Source organism: Sebastes umbrosus, chromosome 8, assembly GCF_015220745.1.
Source record: "Sebastes umbrosus isolate fSebUmb1 chromosome 8, fSebUmb1.pri, whole genome shotgun sequence".
Classification (NCBI taxonomy): domain Eukaryota; kingdom Metazoa; phylum Chordata; class Actinopteri; order Perciformes; family Sebastidae; genus Sebastes; species Sebastes umbrosus.
In genome coordinates this window covers 31,930,434-31,944,082 of record NC_051276.1, presented here as the reverse complement: position 1 = coordinate 31,944,082, position 13,649 = coordinate 31,930,434, and the positions used below count along the sequence as shown (strand labels likewise).

The 13,649-nt window shown below is 40.1% G+C and overlaps 1 protein-coding gene across 2 annotated transcripts in view; it reads right to left on the bottom strand.

Annotated features, from left to right (window-relative positions):
* Positions 1-13,649, bottom strand: part of msh3 (mutS homolog 3 (E. coli)) — a 56,565-nt gene continuing 42,916 nt past the window's right edge. For both annotated transcript variants that reach the window (XM_037778375.1, XM_037778376.1), the window contains 3 exons: positions 4,345-4,477; positions 4,043-4,211; positions 1-363 (listed from right to left, as the gene is read on the bottom strand). In XM_037778375.1, the coding sequence (XP_037634303.1) occupies positions 282-363; positions 4,043-4,211; positions 4,345-4,477 (384 nt within the window). In that variant the 3' untranslated portion in view covers positions 1-281. The remainder of the gene's footprint in view (positions 364-4,042; positions 4,212-4,344; positions 4,478-13,649) is intronic.

The window sequence follows — 13,649 nt, the reverse complement described above, 5'->3', positions numbered from 1 at the left end:
TTTTTTTTTTCTTTTTCATTTAATCACCAAACACATTAATGTCACATATAGTTGGTTGTAAAGTCTTGATCAGTTGGTATTAATTGATGTTTTGAGGTTACAGTACAGATAATAGTGAAAACCAGAACTTGAGAAAAATCATTTTCACACACACACACTTGCAAAGAGAGCAGCAACAACCACTCTACTCTGAGTTTTCACTTCTTCCTTGTGTGTTGTTCTTTGAGCGTGAGCCGAGTTCTCTTTTCTTCATGTGTCTGTTGAATATTGTTGCAGCGACGTCAACAGTTTGACTTCAGCCACTCCATGAGGGACGATCTGTCCGAGACGCTCAAAAGATCTGAGAGAAGTTTCTTATTCCTCCTGGAGATACAGAGATAAAGACACGGAAAGGTTGCTTAAACAAAGTCTTGTATATCCACCTTATTCTCTGGGGGCGTTAATGTAGAAATGATTCTGGGCGTAACATCCGGTGAGGTAGCGGTAAACTAGTTAGTCCCATAGAGGCTAACCATAGTGGCTAATCATAGTGGCTAACCGCCAACGGTGCTTCTTTTGAAAAGTAATTCACCTTCAATTTATCAAATCCTGCTTTATTTTTTTTAACAGATATTTAATTAACATTCAATTTTCATTTTCTAAACTGTCCTTGTGGAGCTCTGGTTCTTGTTGTGCTGTTCGCCGCTGTACTAACAACCAGACAAAGATCAATTTGTGGCTTCAACAACAGTGTGTTGAACATGCACCCAAAACAAAAAGGGATTGTTCTTGTGACCAACGCTACAGTTTCCATCGCCGACCTACAGACGAGGAATCCAGAAGAATGTGGCTGAGAAACCTAAACTTGAAGAGATCACCATAAACCCTTTAAGTTATGTGTGCTCATTTCATTTAGTCGACAAAAAGCCAACGGAGGAAAACCCGTATCCTACGTTGTTAGTTGGGCTACGAAGGACCAGCGGAGAAGAGATGTCGGGTCCTTAAAAGGACTGGCAGCAGAGCCAGGAGAACATCAGGTATGATCTCATGTGTAGGGAGGACTCAGCGTCGTAGCGTTGGTTTAATGACAGCCAGTTACTTTCACTATTTTCTGTACAGTTTAAAATGTAAGGCAGTTTATAGCACGAAGTGCAGCGCTTACGGTTATGTGTGTAGAAAAAAACTAAACCTTGTTACTGTGGAAGTACTGATCTGCCTCAGAGCTTTTCAGATTGTTCATCGCTTCACCGTCTGTAGCAACGGAGTCAATAAAGCAGCTAAATATTCTAGTGTATGTTATCTGAGGCCACTTCTTCAGGTCGTCCTCCCGTCCCTCCATAGTAGAAGGCAGAGCTATGATCACATTATCCTGTTTGAGGTGTAATAGGTGGTGTTCACACATGTTTAACTAGATTTGTTTAATACAATCGTTCTAGGAGAGACAAATAGCGTACCATTACCATGGAAAACGCCGGTTCCGGTTCAGGGAAACGACGCGCCGGAAGATGCGCCCATAATTCACACAAGGCGTCATGGGGGCTAGGAATAAGGCGGATAAAGCTATTGTATGTGAGAGTACAATAAAATCCCTGTTCTTAACCTCCGACCGGCAGCTCGACTCCTCTGTGTACGATTATTGTGTACTCAGCGTGGCTTCACTCCAACAAACGACAAACATTTCATATAGGGAGGATTACACTGACTGAGAGGTATGGCTCTGTGTGTGTGTGTGTGTGTGTGTGTGTGTGTGTGTGTGTGTGTGTGTGCGTGTGTGTGTGTGTGTGTGCTGACAGATATTTCATATGGTGAGGATTACTTAGGAAGCAGCACTGAACTCCCAGCAGGCTGTCTGTTACAGAGCGAGGAGATGCCGTGTACAAATTGACAGAGATAGAAGACTGACTGTATTTGGAGACAGTGCAACATGCTGACGCTCTGACAGCACTAGACTATGAATTTGCCGTATTTCCGCTTCCTGACTCAATCGTAAGGGGAACGTCTATGCCTGGCAGTGTGTGGTTCATCCTGATAGAAAATCGTATCTACGTCAGCATTAAAAACAAACTGATTTTCTCTTCTTCTTTCCTCTTAATACTTGGAAAAATTAATCAGCCGAGGGAAAATAAGATCTGGACCCCTTGGGAGACAATTTATGACAAAAGTTTGACAAAATTGAATCAATCTGGTTTTAATGAATAATTCCAGCAAATTTATATTAATTAAAATTGGATTAGAAGAGATTAGGATTAACTTTAAACAAGGAACCTATCTCGTTTCTGATAAAGGAAAACTTCCCCACAAACACGGCTAAATAAAAGTAGATATTGTTCATCCCACACTACATCTCTGGGTATTTTTTTGCAGTTTTAAATTAACAAACATCATATGTGTGACTCATGGCGCACTTCAAACGGGTGCAAAGAAATATTTGTCTCTCCGTAATTCGACAATATAATATTTTTTTCCGACATAAGGTCCCTTGGAAGGGGCGGGACTTCGCCTCTATATGGCTAACCTTAGTTGGCAGCTGGATTCTCAAGACTACGTGAGAATCACAAAATCAAATGGTACAAGAAAGTCCATCTTGTCAGGCTCCAAGTAATGCTTTCATGTCCGACTCGCCAGACAACGGACCAATCAGCATCCTGTGAGAAGTTACTGCAGCTAAGGGCGTGGCTTAGGTCGTGTGTGAGACCCGGTGAGACCATAGCGTGAGACGGCGTCACGGAGAGGAGACTGTTCGTTCTAAACAACAACGGTGGCTCCTGAAGAGGTTAGCGTAGATGCTGCAATAGCATCAGTTATATCAGAACTGGAGAGTATTCATTGAAAGAAGAGCAAAGAACAGCGCTGAACGTGTAAAGTACGGCGATGTTTTTGCCTTCAACCAGTCTTACTTTCGTTAGTTTGATTGACAGATGGTTCATCCAATCGCCTGCCAAGTATTTTTTTGAAAGTGCCTGCCCTTTTCCAAACAGTTTCAAATGACGGCTTTTCACATGGTTCTGTTAGGTTAGGCGATAGCTGCATCCGTTTAAGACGTCATAAGAAGTCTCTAAAAACATCTAAAATGAAGTTGACACCAAAACGTTTTTTGAAGTAAACTAAACTCAGCTGGTCTCAGAATCAAAGAGTTCTTTACCGTCATAAACATGCTTGTAGGTCTGTTTCTCCTCCTAAATCTGAGCTGCACCAGTAATCTGTAAACTTTCTGATATTCCAGGAACATTGGTACATTTTCTGGATCAGACGTGATAGAACAAAAATGAAATCGAGTTCATTTGAGTGTTAAAGCTTAAATAAACATTCAATTTAGTGTCGGTGGAGCTGCTTCCACTTTAGTTTCTTCATGACAAACGTTGGACTCTTTTCAGCTGTCAGGCTCCATTTGTATTGAAATGTATTCAAGAAACTCTACAAAAGCACAGGAACAAGATATATTTTTTGATTTTATGAGAGTTTAAAGGGATACTCCGGCATTTTAGTACAGTGGAATTCAGTTACAGTGTTCAACCACATATAGATTAAAAAGCTTGGGACAGAATCATTCCTTTACAAACACTGTTTAAATAATTTGCTTATTGTAATCAAGGAGTCCGCTTACAGTGTTTTTTAACCAGGCGATGTCATCAAATACGTACTAGATTACGTGAACAGCAAAAAAAAATATTGAGTGGGATCAGGGATTTAAATCTATAGCACTGTAATTCTTACGTCGCATATGTTGAAAAATGCGCATCTACTGACATCTGTGTCTGTGAGAACAATACAGCCAGGGCAAGCTGTTAAATTAGCGTTGATAAACTTGGCGCTCCGGCTGCTGTCCGAGGTGCTGATCAGAGGCTGGTTTGCAGAATATATGAGTTGCATGGTGAGCATCTCAATGGCGGCATAGGGACGGTCTGCTTTACAATCGTCTGGAGTAGTTGTGTGTGTACGTGCATGTGCTTATGTTTGGGTTGAGGGCCCAAGAAAGACATTTGCACTTGGGCCAAACTGATCTTTTTGTGTAAAATCCCCCTTTAAGAAATGGTCAGGGTGAATGTGTGTGTGTTCGTTGTACCTCCTGGCGTTGACCGTGTTCTCCAGCTCTCTGGCTTTGTGTGCGGCAGTGTGTAGTATAGCGTCTGGGATGTCAGCCAATCGGGCGACGTTCAGGCCGTAGCTCCGCCCTGCAGCTCCTTCAGTCAGCTGGTAGAGGAAAGTGATGAACTCTGGCTGAACCTCTCCGTCTGTCGGCACACACACACACACACACACACATACGTATATATATATATACAATAAAAACCTCAAGTGATAATGAATTAGAAAATACCAAAGTAAGATTGTTCTAAATTTACCAGCATTTTCACACACACATACCGTCAGTGTCAGAGGCGACGTCGGGCTCATTGAGTAAGAAAGCCATGTGGTAGTTGGACACATGTTCAGGATACACCCGCTCCAACTCACACAGAGGAGGGTAATGCGTCACAAACAGGGTGAGAGCTTTCACCTAACAAAAGGAAGGAGAGAGGGAAGTGTTAACATGTTGATGCCAGAGAATCTGTGTTCTGGACTCTTCTGGACGTCAAGGAGGAAGGAAAACTGCAGGTCAGCCAGGTGGAAATCTAATCTGTACATTGTGTTCACATTGGGAAGAAAACATAGAAATGAGCATATAGCTGCAGTAAGAAATGTCATCCATCTGCTCTATACCGGAGAGGCTCGTCTATTCTGTTGTCTCCGACAGTCGAAGACGTCTCTCCGGTAGGTGAAAGTAAGAAAAGTAAGTACAGGCTGTACAGTAACATCACTGGTGGTGACCCTCCACCTGCTATGTTTGGTTTTACTGACAATAGAACTACCACCTTCCCACCTACTCACCAGCTTCCCAGAGCGCCTGTGAAAAATCTGATCACAGTGTGCACAAAACACAGACAAGAAAAATCATATAAAAAGTAAATGTGAAGATATTGCGGTTTTATTTGTCATTATCAGATTAACCTCTTAATCCCCAGGGTGCTGGAAGATGTGGCTCTCCTAGACAGACATAAGACCCAAAATAAATCAAGAATAGCTCCACAACTACCAGCTCTATATGCATGATCATGGTCTCTATGGATATGTAAGACCTCAGAGAATTCACCCCCTGTGTCAGTGACATTGTGACTGTTACTATGCATGAGTAAATTGTGATGAACCAAAGGAAACATTTACATTTTTATCCTCTTCTAAAATGTTTTCTAGATCAGACAGTGGATAACACCATTATAGCAATGATGCCATGCACAGAGATGCCCCTGAATTCATTCAGCAACTCCTCGACTACAACTGTGCCAAAGCAGATATACACTCACCGGCCACTTTATTAGGCACACCTGTTCAATTGCTTGTTAACACAAATAGCTAATCAGCCAATCGCATGGCAGCAACTCAATGCATTTAGGCATCTAGACGTGGTGAAGACGACTTGCTGAAGTTCAAACCGAGCATCAGAATGGGGAAAAAAGGGGATTTAAGTGACTTTGAACGTTGCATGGTTGTTGGTGCCAGACGGGCTGGTCTGAGTATTTCAAAAACTGCTGATCTACTGGGATTTTCACGCACAACCATCTCTAGGGTTTACAGAGAATGGTCCCAAAAAGAGAAAATATCCAGTGAGCGGCAGTTGTGTGGACGGAAATGCCTTGTTGATGTCAGAGGTCAGAGGAGAATGGGTAGAGTGGTTCGAGATGATAGAAAGGCAACAGTAACTCAAATAACCACTCATTACAACCAAGGTATGCAGAATACCATCTCTGAACGCACAACACGTCCAACCTTGAAGCAGATGGGCTACAGCAGCAGAAGAACACCCGGTACTAGCACCGGACACTTTATTAGGTACACCTTGTACCTAATAAAGTACAAGGTGAGTGTAAATAACACAAAGCACATAGATTCTACAAAGGTTTTAGTGAGGATAGGACCAGGAGGACTCTTGATTTGGACACTTGGATACCTAAAGTGTGCCAAATGGGTTTTCTACCTCTTGAAAGGGAATCTGGCTATAAAATACTACTGATATCCACTACAGGAGGCTATGTGACCACAATGGAGCCTTTGGCCATGACATTTGCCCTGTGCATCATCACGTTCTACCATTGTGCACAGTATAAAGTCAATAAAAAACAACTAAATTGTATAATTTTGACTCCAAATGGAATAGTTTTATTATGATAATGAAATATGATCAAGTAAAACTTAGATAATAACAAATAAGATCAAAGATAAGATGACAAAAAATAATCCAAAGTATGTACATTCGATATACAGGAAAAACGGTCAAAAGTATTATAAAGTAACGTTATTTGGACAAAATGGAGTATTGTTTTAGTCGCGTTGAGGCCTCGTCTTTTAGGAACTATTCAGAATAAAGACCATGACAGCATTTTATGAAGTTTTTAAAGGCGGTGTTTTAACACACAGCTCAGCTGAACCCTGTACCGGGTCCGTCGGGTAAAAGAGATGCAGATCGTATTTTATTACCGGGTCTAAGAGAGGTCATGTTGACTGAATAATGATCACATATAAAAATCAATGAGCCAAAGACTCATAAAACACAGCAATGAAACAGAAACATTCTCATAAAGAAGGTGAAGTCTAAAGCCGTGCTCGTGAATCTGTGAGGCTCGTGCTGACAATGACGATGCTAACATGCTGACATTTAGCAAATGTAACGTTAACATGTTCACCAGTTTAGCATGCTAATATCTGCTGATCTGCACTAAACACAAAGTAGAGCTGAGGCTGATGGGAGTGGCATTAGTTTGATTAAGTGTATTAAGTATTTAGACCTGATGACGGCTCTTGATGAGAAGTTAAGGCACCACTAAAGTTATGACAGTTCGTCCTGAGGGGTGGAGGATATGAAGGTTGTCCAGATATTTCACTCAAAACCGCAAATGTCAACCTGCCAGCGGCGCGGAGGATAAAAGTCAGGGGATCATAAAAGTCAGGAGGGGCCATTAATGTCTGTACAGAATTTGTGGCAATCCACGTATTAGATCAGTGGTTTCCAACCTGGGGGTCGGGGTCCCGACAACGGGTCATGAGATGAATCGTCAGATAATTACTTGGGCGGGAGATAATAAACTAAATTCTGCTGCACAACATTGTGATATGTATTGAGCATGCAGTCTGTTGTGATGGAAGTAGATGTGGATTCATATTAAGTTTGGTAACCAGATGTTGAGATAGTTCAGTGGATGAGTGGAACCTTTTGACCTGCTGGTGGCAACGAGGTGGAGGGAAAGTCACCAAAGTCGACGGGCCGCGGCAAATGCAAGTATAGAGTAGTGGTAAGATGGACCTGAAAAATGGAGGACCAACTGGTTGGTTTGTGGCGACAACACAAGTGTTTATTTAACGTATTTAACTCCTGATTTTCCCAGGAGACTCCCGTTTTTCATCGCCCTCTCCTGGTTTCCTCCCGGGGTCACAATTCTTCCATATTTCTCTTGATTTATGACAAATGTTCACACCACAATGTTTTTCTTCTTTTCGTTATCTCAACCTGCTTCTGGCACGGACTGTACAGCGTCTAAAAGCTCTACCGTTTCTACCCGGACGACAATAGAGCTACACTAATTGTCGTTTCCGGGCGAAGGAAAGCAGTCTCCGCTCACAAAACAGCGCAATTTGAGCTCATGTTTGAGCTGCACAAACCGTTGGAAATAACGGGTTTCAGAGCGCAGTGGTGCAGGAGCAAAAAATTTATAAAAACTGATTCTGTTTTCTTCCCTGAGAATTAAAGGTAAAATTAAAAAACTCCAAATCGTTGCTCTCCATACACTATAGGAGCCAAACTGTTATATTTAACAAAACATGTCAATATGTGTGGGCTCTCTCACATTTCAACATCTGTTAAGATTTGAAAAGACTTTTAGTGAGGGCCAGCCTTAACTAATCTATAAAGCAACCTCTTCTCCACACTCACTTTAGCAGCCCTTCAAATATAAAAAAAACGTTTTGTAAGCCCCTATAAATAATATGCATTTTACCTTTACTATATCTATCATTACACTATAAATAATATGCATCTTTACCTTTACTATATCTATCATTACACTATAAATAATATGCATTTTACCTTTACTATATTTATCATTACACTATAAATAATATGCATTTTACCTTTACTATATCTATCATTACACTATAAATAATATGCATCTTTACCTTTACTATATCTATCATTACACTATAAATAATACGCATCTTTACCTTTACTATATCTATCATTACACTATAAATAATATGCATTTTACCTTTACTATATCTATCATTACACTATAAATAATATGCATTTTACCTTTACTATATCTATCATTACACTATAAATAATATGCATCTTTACCTTTACTATATCTATCATTACACTATAAATAATATGCATCTTTACCTTTACTATATCTATCATTACACTATAAATAATATGCATTTTACCTTTACTATATCTATCATTATACTATAAATAATATGCATCTTTACCTTCTTTACCTTTACTATATCTATCATTATACTATAAATAATATGCATCTTTACCTTTACTATATCTATCATTATACTATAAATAATATGCATCTTTACCTTTACTATATCTATCATTACACTATAAATAATATGCATTTTACCTTTACTATATCTATCATTACACTATAAATAATATGCATTTTACCTTTACTATATCTATCATTACACTATAAATAATATGCCGAGTAAACATTGGGATCTTGATTCTTTTCTACTAAATGTTTTTCTTTGTCCTTTGACCTCAGTGAATATTAATCAGATTATTTATTTTACTATCTCTTCACCTTTCTACAAAAAGACAGAAGTAGGCGGAAAAAAGAACAGAAAGACAAAGACAAAGTGATACCAAATGGTAGGTATCATAACAAATGTTGCATTATGTAACACCGTCTGTGTTACCACAACTAAGCAAAAAGTTGTAGCTGAAGAACAAAGCAGAGAGCGTCTGCATCTCCCGTACCCAGCGTGCTATTTAACCGCCTCTGTGCCCTGCAGTGTGCTGAGCTAATACATGAAGACATGCTGTGTGATGAAGAGAACCACCAGTATAAACACATACATACACTATTATGTCACATTTTCCCCCCATTTTGCTTTTCTCTGAAGGATGTCTGCAGTCAATCACTCCGTTTTCACCGTAAACACCCGGCTTTTCAGGCTTTTAGGAGACCGATTGAGAAGAAGTGAAGGCACTTCACCTCATACCACTAACCTTTAATCTCCGTCAGGCCCTGGAGCCACCCAAACGCTACATGATTGAACTCTGGCATTAAGGTTAAGACGTGGAAATCTCAAAAAAGCGATCGGGGCACTCACTCAGCCTCTCTCTCTCTCTCTCTCTCTCTCTCTCTCTCAATGCATACACAAACATTTTCTCTCTCACGCTGCCCCCTCAGGACATCTGCTGAGAGCTCCTCACTAAAACAAATGCATTTCCTTTTCCTGCTTACTTTAACAGCCTGATCACACGTGAACGGGAGTAGGAGGATGCATTAACCTCTTTTACCCGACGAACTCGGTTCCGGTTCAGCTGAGCTGTGTGTTAAAACACTGCCTTTAAAATCTCCATAAAATGCTGCGGTGGTCTTTTTTCTGAATAGTTTCTAAAAGACGAGGCCTCAACGCTACTGAAACAACACCATTTTGTCCAAATAACGTTACTTTATAATACTTTTGACCGTTTTTCCTGTATATCGAATGTACATACTTGACTTTGGATTATTTTTTGTCATCTTATCTTTGATCCTAATTGTTATTATCTAAGTTTTACTTGATCATATTTCATGATTATAATAAAACGACTCCATTTGGAGTCGAAATTATACAATTTAGTTGTTTTTTATTGATTTTATACTGTGCACAATGGTAGAACGTGATGATGCTTAGGGTAAATGTCACGGCCAAAGGCTCCATTAAGTGCACATAGCCTCATGTAGTGGATATCAGTAGTATTTTATAGCCAGATTCCTTTTCAAGAGGTAGAAAACCCATTTGGCACACTTTGGGTAACCAAGTGGCCAAATGAAGAGTCCTCCTGGTCCTATCCTCACTAAAACCTTTGTAGAATCTATGTGCTTTGTGTTATTCATATCTGCTTTGGCACAGTTGTAGTCAAGGAGTTGCTGAATGAATTCATCTCTGTGCATGGCTTCATTGCTATAATGGTGTTATCCACTGTCTAATCTAGAAAACATTTTAGGCGAGGATACAAATGTAAATGTTTCCTTTGGTTCATCATAATTTACTCAGGCACAGTAACAGTCACAATGTTACTGACACTAAGGATGAATTCTCTGAGGTCTTACCTCTCCATAGAGACCATGATCATGCATATAGAGCTGGTAGTTGTGGAGCTATTCTTGATTTATTTTGGGTATGTCTGTCTAGGTGAACCACACCTTCCAGCACCCTAGGGCTTAACACAACAACACACAACTTTACAATGTGACAGTTGTTGATACACAATAAGTAATGCTGATTAAAATATATTAAAAATGTTAGTATTAATAATCATAAAGTCTGATGATGACAGTAATGATAACAAATAGTGTACGAGGCCTCATGGTGAAGCAGACCTGAGTCTTACATCATCGCTGCAGACGGGCGGCTGCAGGATCGTCCTGCTAACCGCTCGGTCTAAGAAAGGTCACACGTCACTAGTAATACCTCCCTCTGACAGAGACGTGCACGGTGACTCCTACACGCTTCAAACAAAGACACACAGACCTGTACACTGCACACACACACACTGCACACACACACATACACACACACACACACACAGGCAGGCTACTTCAATCATTCCTGTCCACCTACACTGAAAGGTAAAAACAACCGGAGCGTGGCAAAGGGAGGCTGGAGCCTTGATAATGGTCTGATTAGGTGCTAATGGAAGCTCATTACCAGAGCACCCCTGGGTGAACTGACAGCCGTTTTTCTGCAGAGCTGGACGATGTGATGAAATTAGCGCTGAAACAATTAGTCAATTAATCGATTAGTCGGTAACCAGAAAATTCATCACGGGCAATTTTGAATAATAGATCGAATCATCGTTTAAATCAAGTAAAAATACAATCAGCTAGTTTCAGATTCTATAATCTTGCACATCCATATTTATACAGTTAGTTTGACTGAATTAGCAGTTTTGAAAAATTCTTGGAGGTTTTGACCTTTTGTAGACTAAACAATTTGTCCAAAAATAATTAAACCAGAGATGTATTTATTGTTTGGTTACTTGCAGAGTTGCCAAGTCCTCTTATTATAAGTGACTTTGGGCTTGTTTTCCTAAAAAGTCGCTATCAAACAGTGGTAGTTACTTGGTAGTTATTTGGTAGTTGTGTTTTTTTGGGCTTGTTTCTAAAGTGTAGTTGCTTATTTGGGCTTACTCCCGTCTTTCTCCTCGCCAGAAGACTGAGACCTCATCAGAGCTGAAGTGGACCAGAAACAGAACTGAGTCCCTTTTCTGTCGGTCCACTTTAAGAGGACTGAGTTTGGTTCGTTTAAAAAGGACTATATGTGAAAACACCCTCAGATTTCTGTTGAAATATGATTAGGTTTAATGGTGTGTATGATCTTAAAACTCCTCCAAGATGATTACGATATGGACAAAAATATCTAATTGGAAGATAGAAAAATGCAGGGAACATTTCTCTGCCTCTCTGATTATGAACATTGGTAGTCTGGGACATGAAAACGAGGAACATCTATAAATATCCACTCTTAACGTAAGCTAAATTTTGCTGTATGTTTATAAACAGACAGAGGAATGATCCGAGGCCGGTCCAGATGTGACGGGCTGCGTGTTCGGCTCACTTGACACGAAGGTTCAAATAGAACAGCATCTCTGACAGACTGCTGGTCGGCCACATGGCCACGGATAATAACACTTTCTCTGCATTGTGTCACCTCGTCCACCCCCCTATCATACGCCTGTTTCACTGTACACCTGTAGAGATGTGTTGTCAAAGATACGGAGTGTGTGTGTGTGTGTGTGTGTGTGTGCTTCCACTCGGTAATGTGATCCCGAGGAAAAGGCTGCAGGTGTCAACACCACTACCGCTGTCTCTCTGTCTTGTTATTCTCTCCATCCAATTAGACACAAATCCAATTCTGACTCAAGTCAACACCCTTCGTGTTCTCACCTCGCAACTAACAAGGCTCTCGCTGAGGTGCTGTGTGTGTGTGTGTGTGTGTGTGTGTGTGTGTGATGAAGAGATTTTTGGTGTAAATGACGCGTGCACGTGTGTCACTGATCTCTGACTTTGGCTGCGAGTCAATCTAGTTCTCTAATTGGCCCAAATTATTGGAGTCAGTGACAGGCGCAGAGGTGAGGACCTTTCCTTTATTGTGTCTTTTTGTTTAAAGGGAAATACTTCAGCCACGTCAATGCTTGTGGCTTTCATCCAGAGTGAAACATTAAGGACCGACTGTTTAAGATGCTGACATGAACCAGAGCTTTAGGGTTTTAGAAACGTATGCCATCTGTCCAATTACGTCACCCCGAAAAAACCTGCTGGTCTTGGTGCAGCATTTGTGCTTTTCCTGACCAGTGAGGGTGAATGAGACTCTGAAACTGTGGGTGTATAGATCTCGTTACACATTACAGGTCTTGGGGGAGTATGACTGCATATGTGATATACCGTATATATATTATAAGCCTTTTGTGGCTCCAGAGGAGAGAAATGATCAGTAACAATGTGTGATAATACAAAACAGAGAACATTAGGCATCATACTGAGATACGGATATCAAACCAGGCATGACTCCATTTCATCAGGACATATGGTATTTATAAGAAACTCTAAAAGATAAAAATAATTAGGGCCTTCAAAGTTAACGCGCTATTAACACAAAAAGGTTTCAACACCACTAATTTCATTAACACAGCTTGTGATTTTAAGGTTGTAGAGGGCTCCATTTTAACACTAGAGTGAAGATACTGGCATCATATGAAACTACAACATCTAAGGATTCCATTGGTACCAACCATGTCACACTAGCTGGTCATGAAGGAGGCTAAATGGCGCTCAAAAGTTACGCTAAATTTTGGCGAGGAAAGAAACTGACATGGACATTTTCAAAGGGGTCCCTTGACCTTTGACCTCCAGATATGTGAATGTAAATGGGTTCTATGGGTACCCACGAGTCTCCCCTTTACAGACATGCCAACTTTATTATAATCACATGCAGTTTGGGTCAAGTCATAGTCAAGTCAGCACACTGACACACTGACTGACAGCTGTTGTTGCCTGTTGGGCTGCAGTTTGCCATGTTATGATTTGAACATATTGTTTTATACTAAATGCAGTACCTGTGAGGGTTTATGGACAATATCTGTCATTGTTTTGTGTTGTTAATGATTTCCAATAATAAAATATATACATACATTTGTATAAAGCAGCATATTTGCCCACTCCCATGTTGATAAGAGTATTAAATACTTGATAAATCTCCATTTAAGGTACATTTTGAACAAAAATTAACTATGGACAATCATGCAATTAATCGCGATTAAATATTTTAATTGATTAAAAAATACTATAACAAAAAAAGAGAGAAAGGGAAAAAAGATAATAACAATTATATAAATAAGAAGTATATAAATAATATGT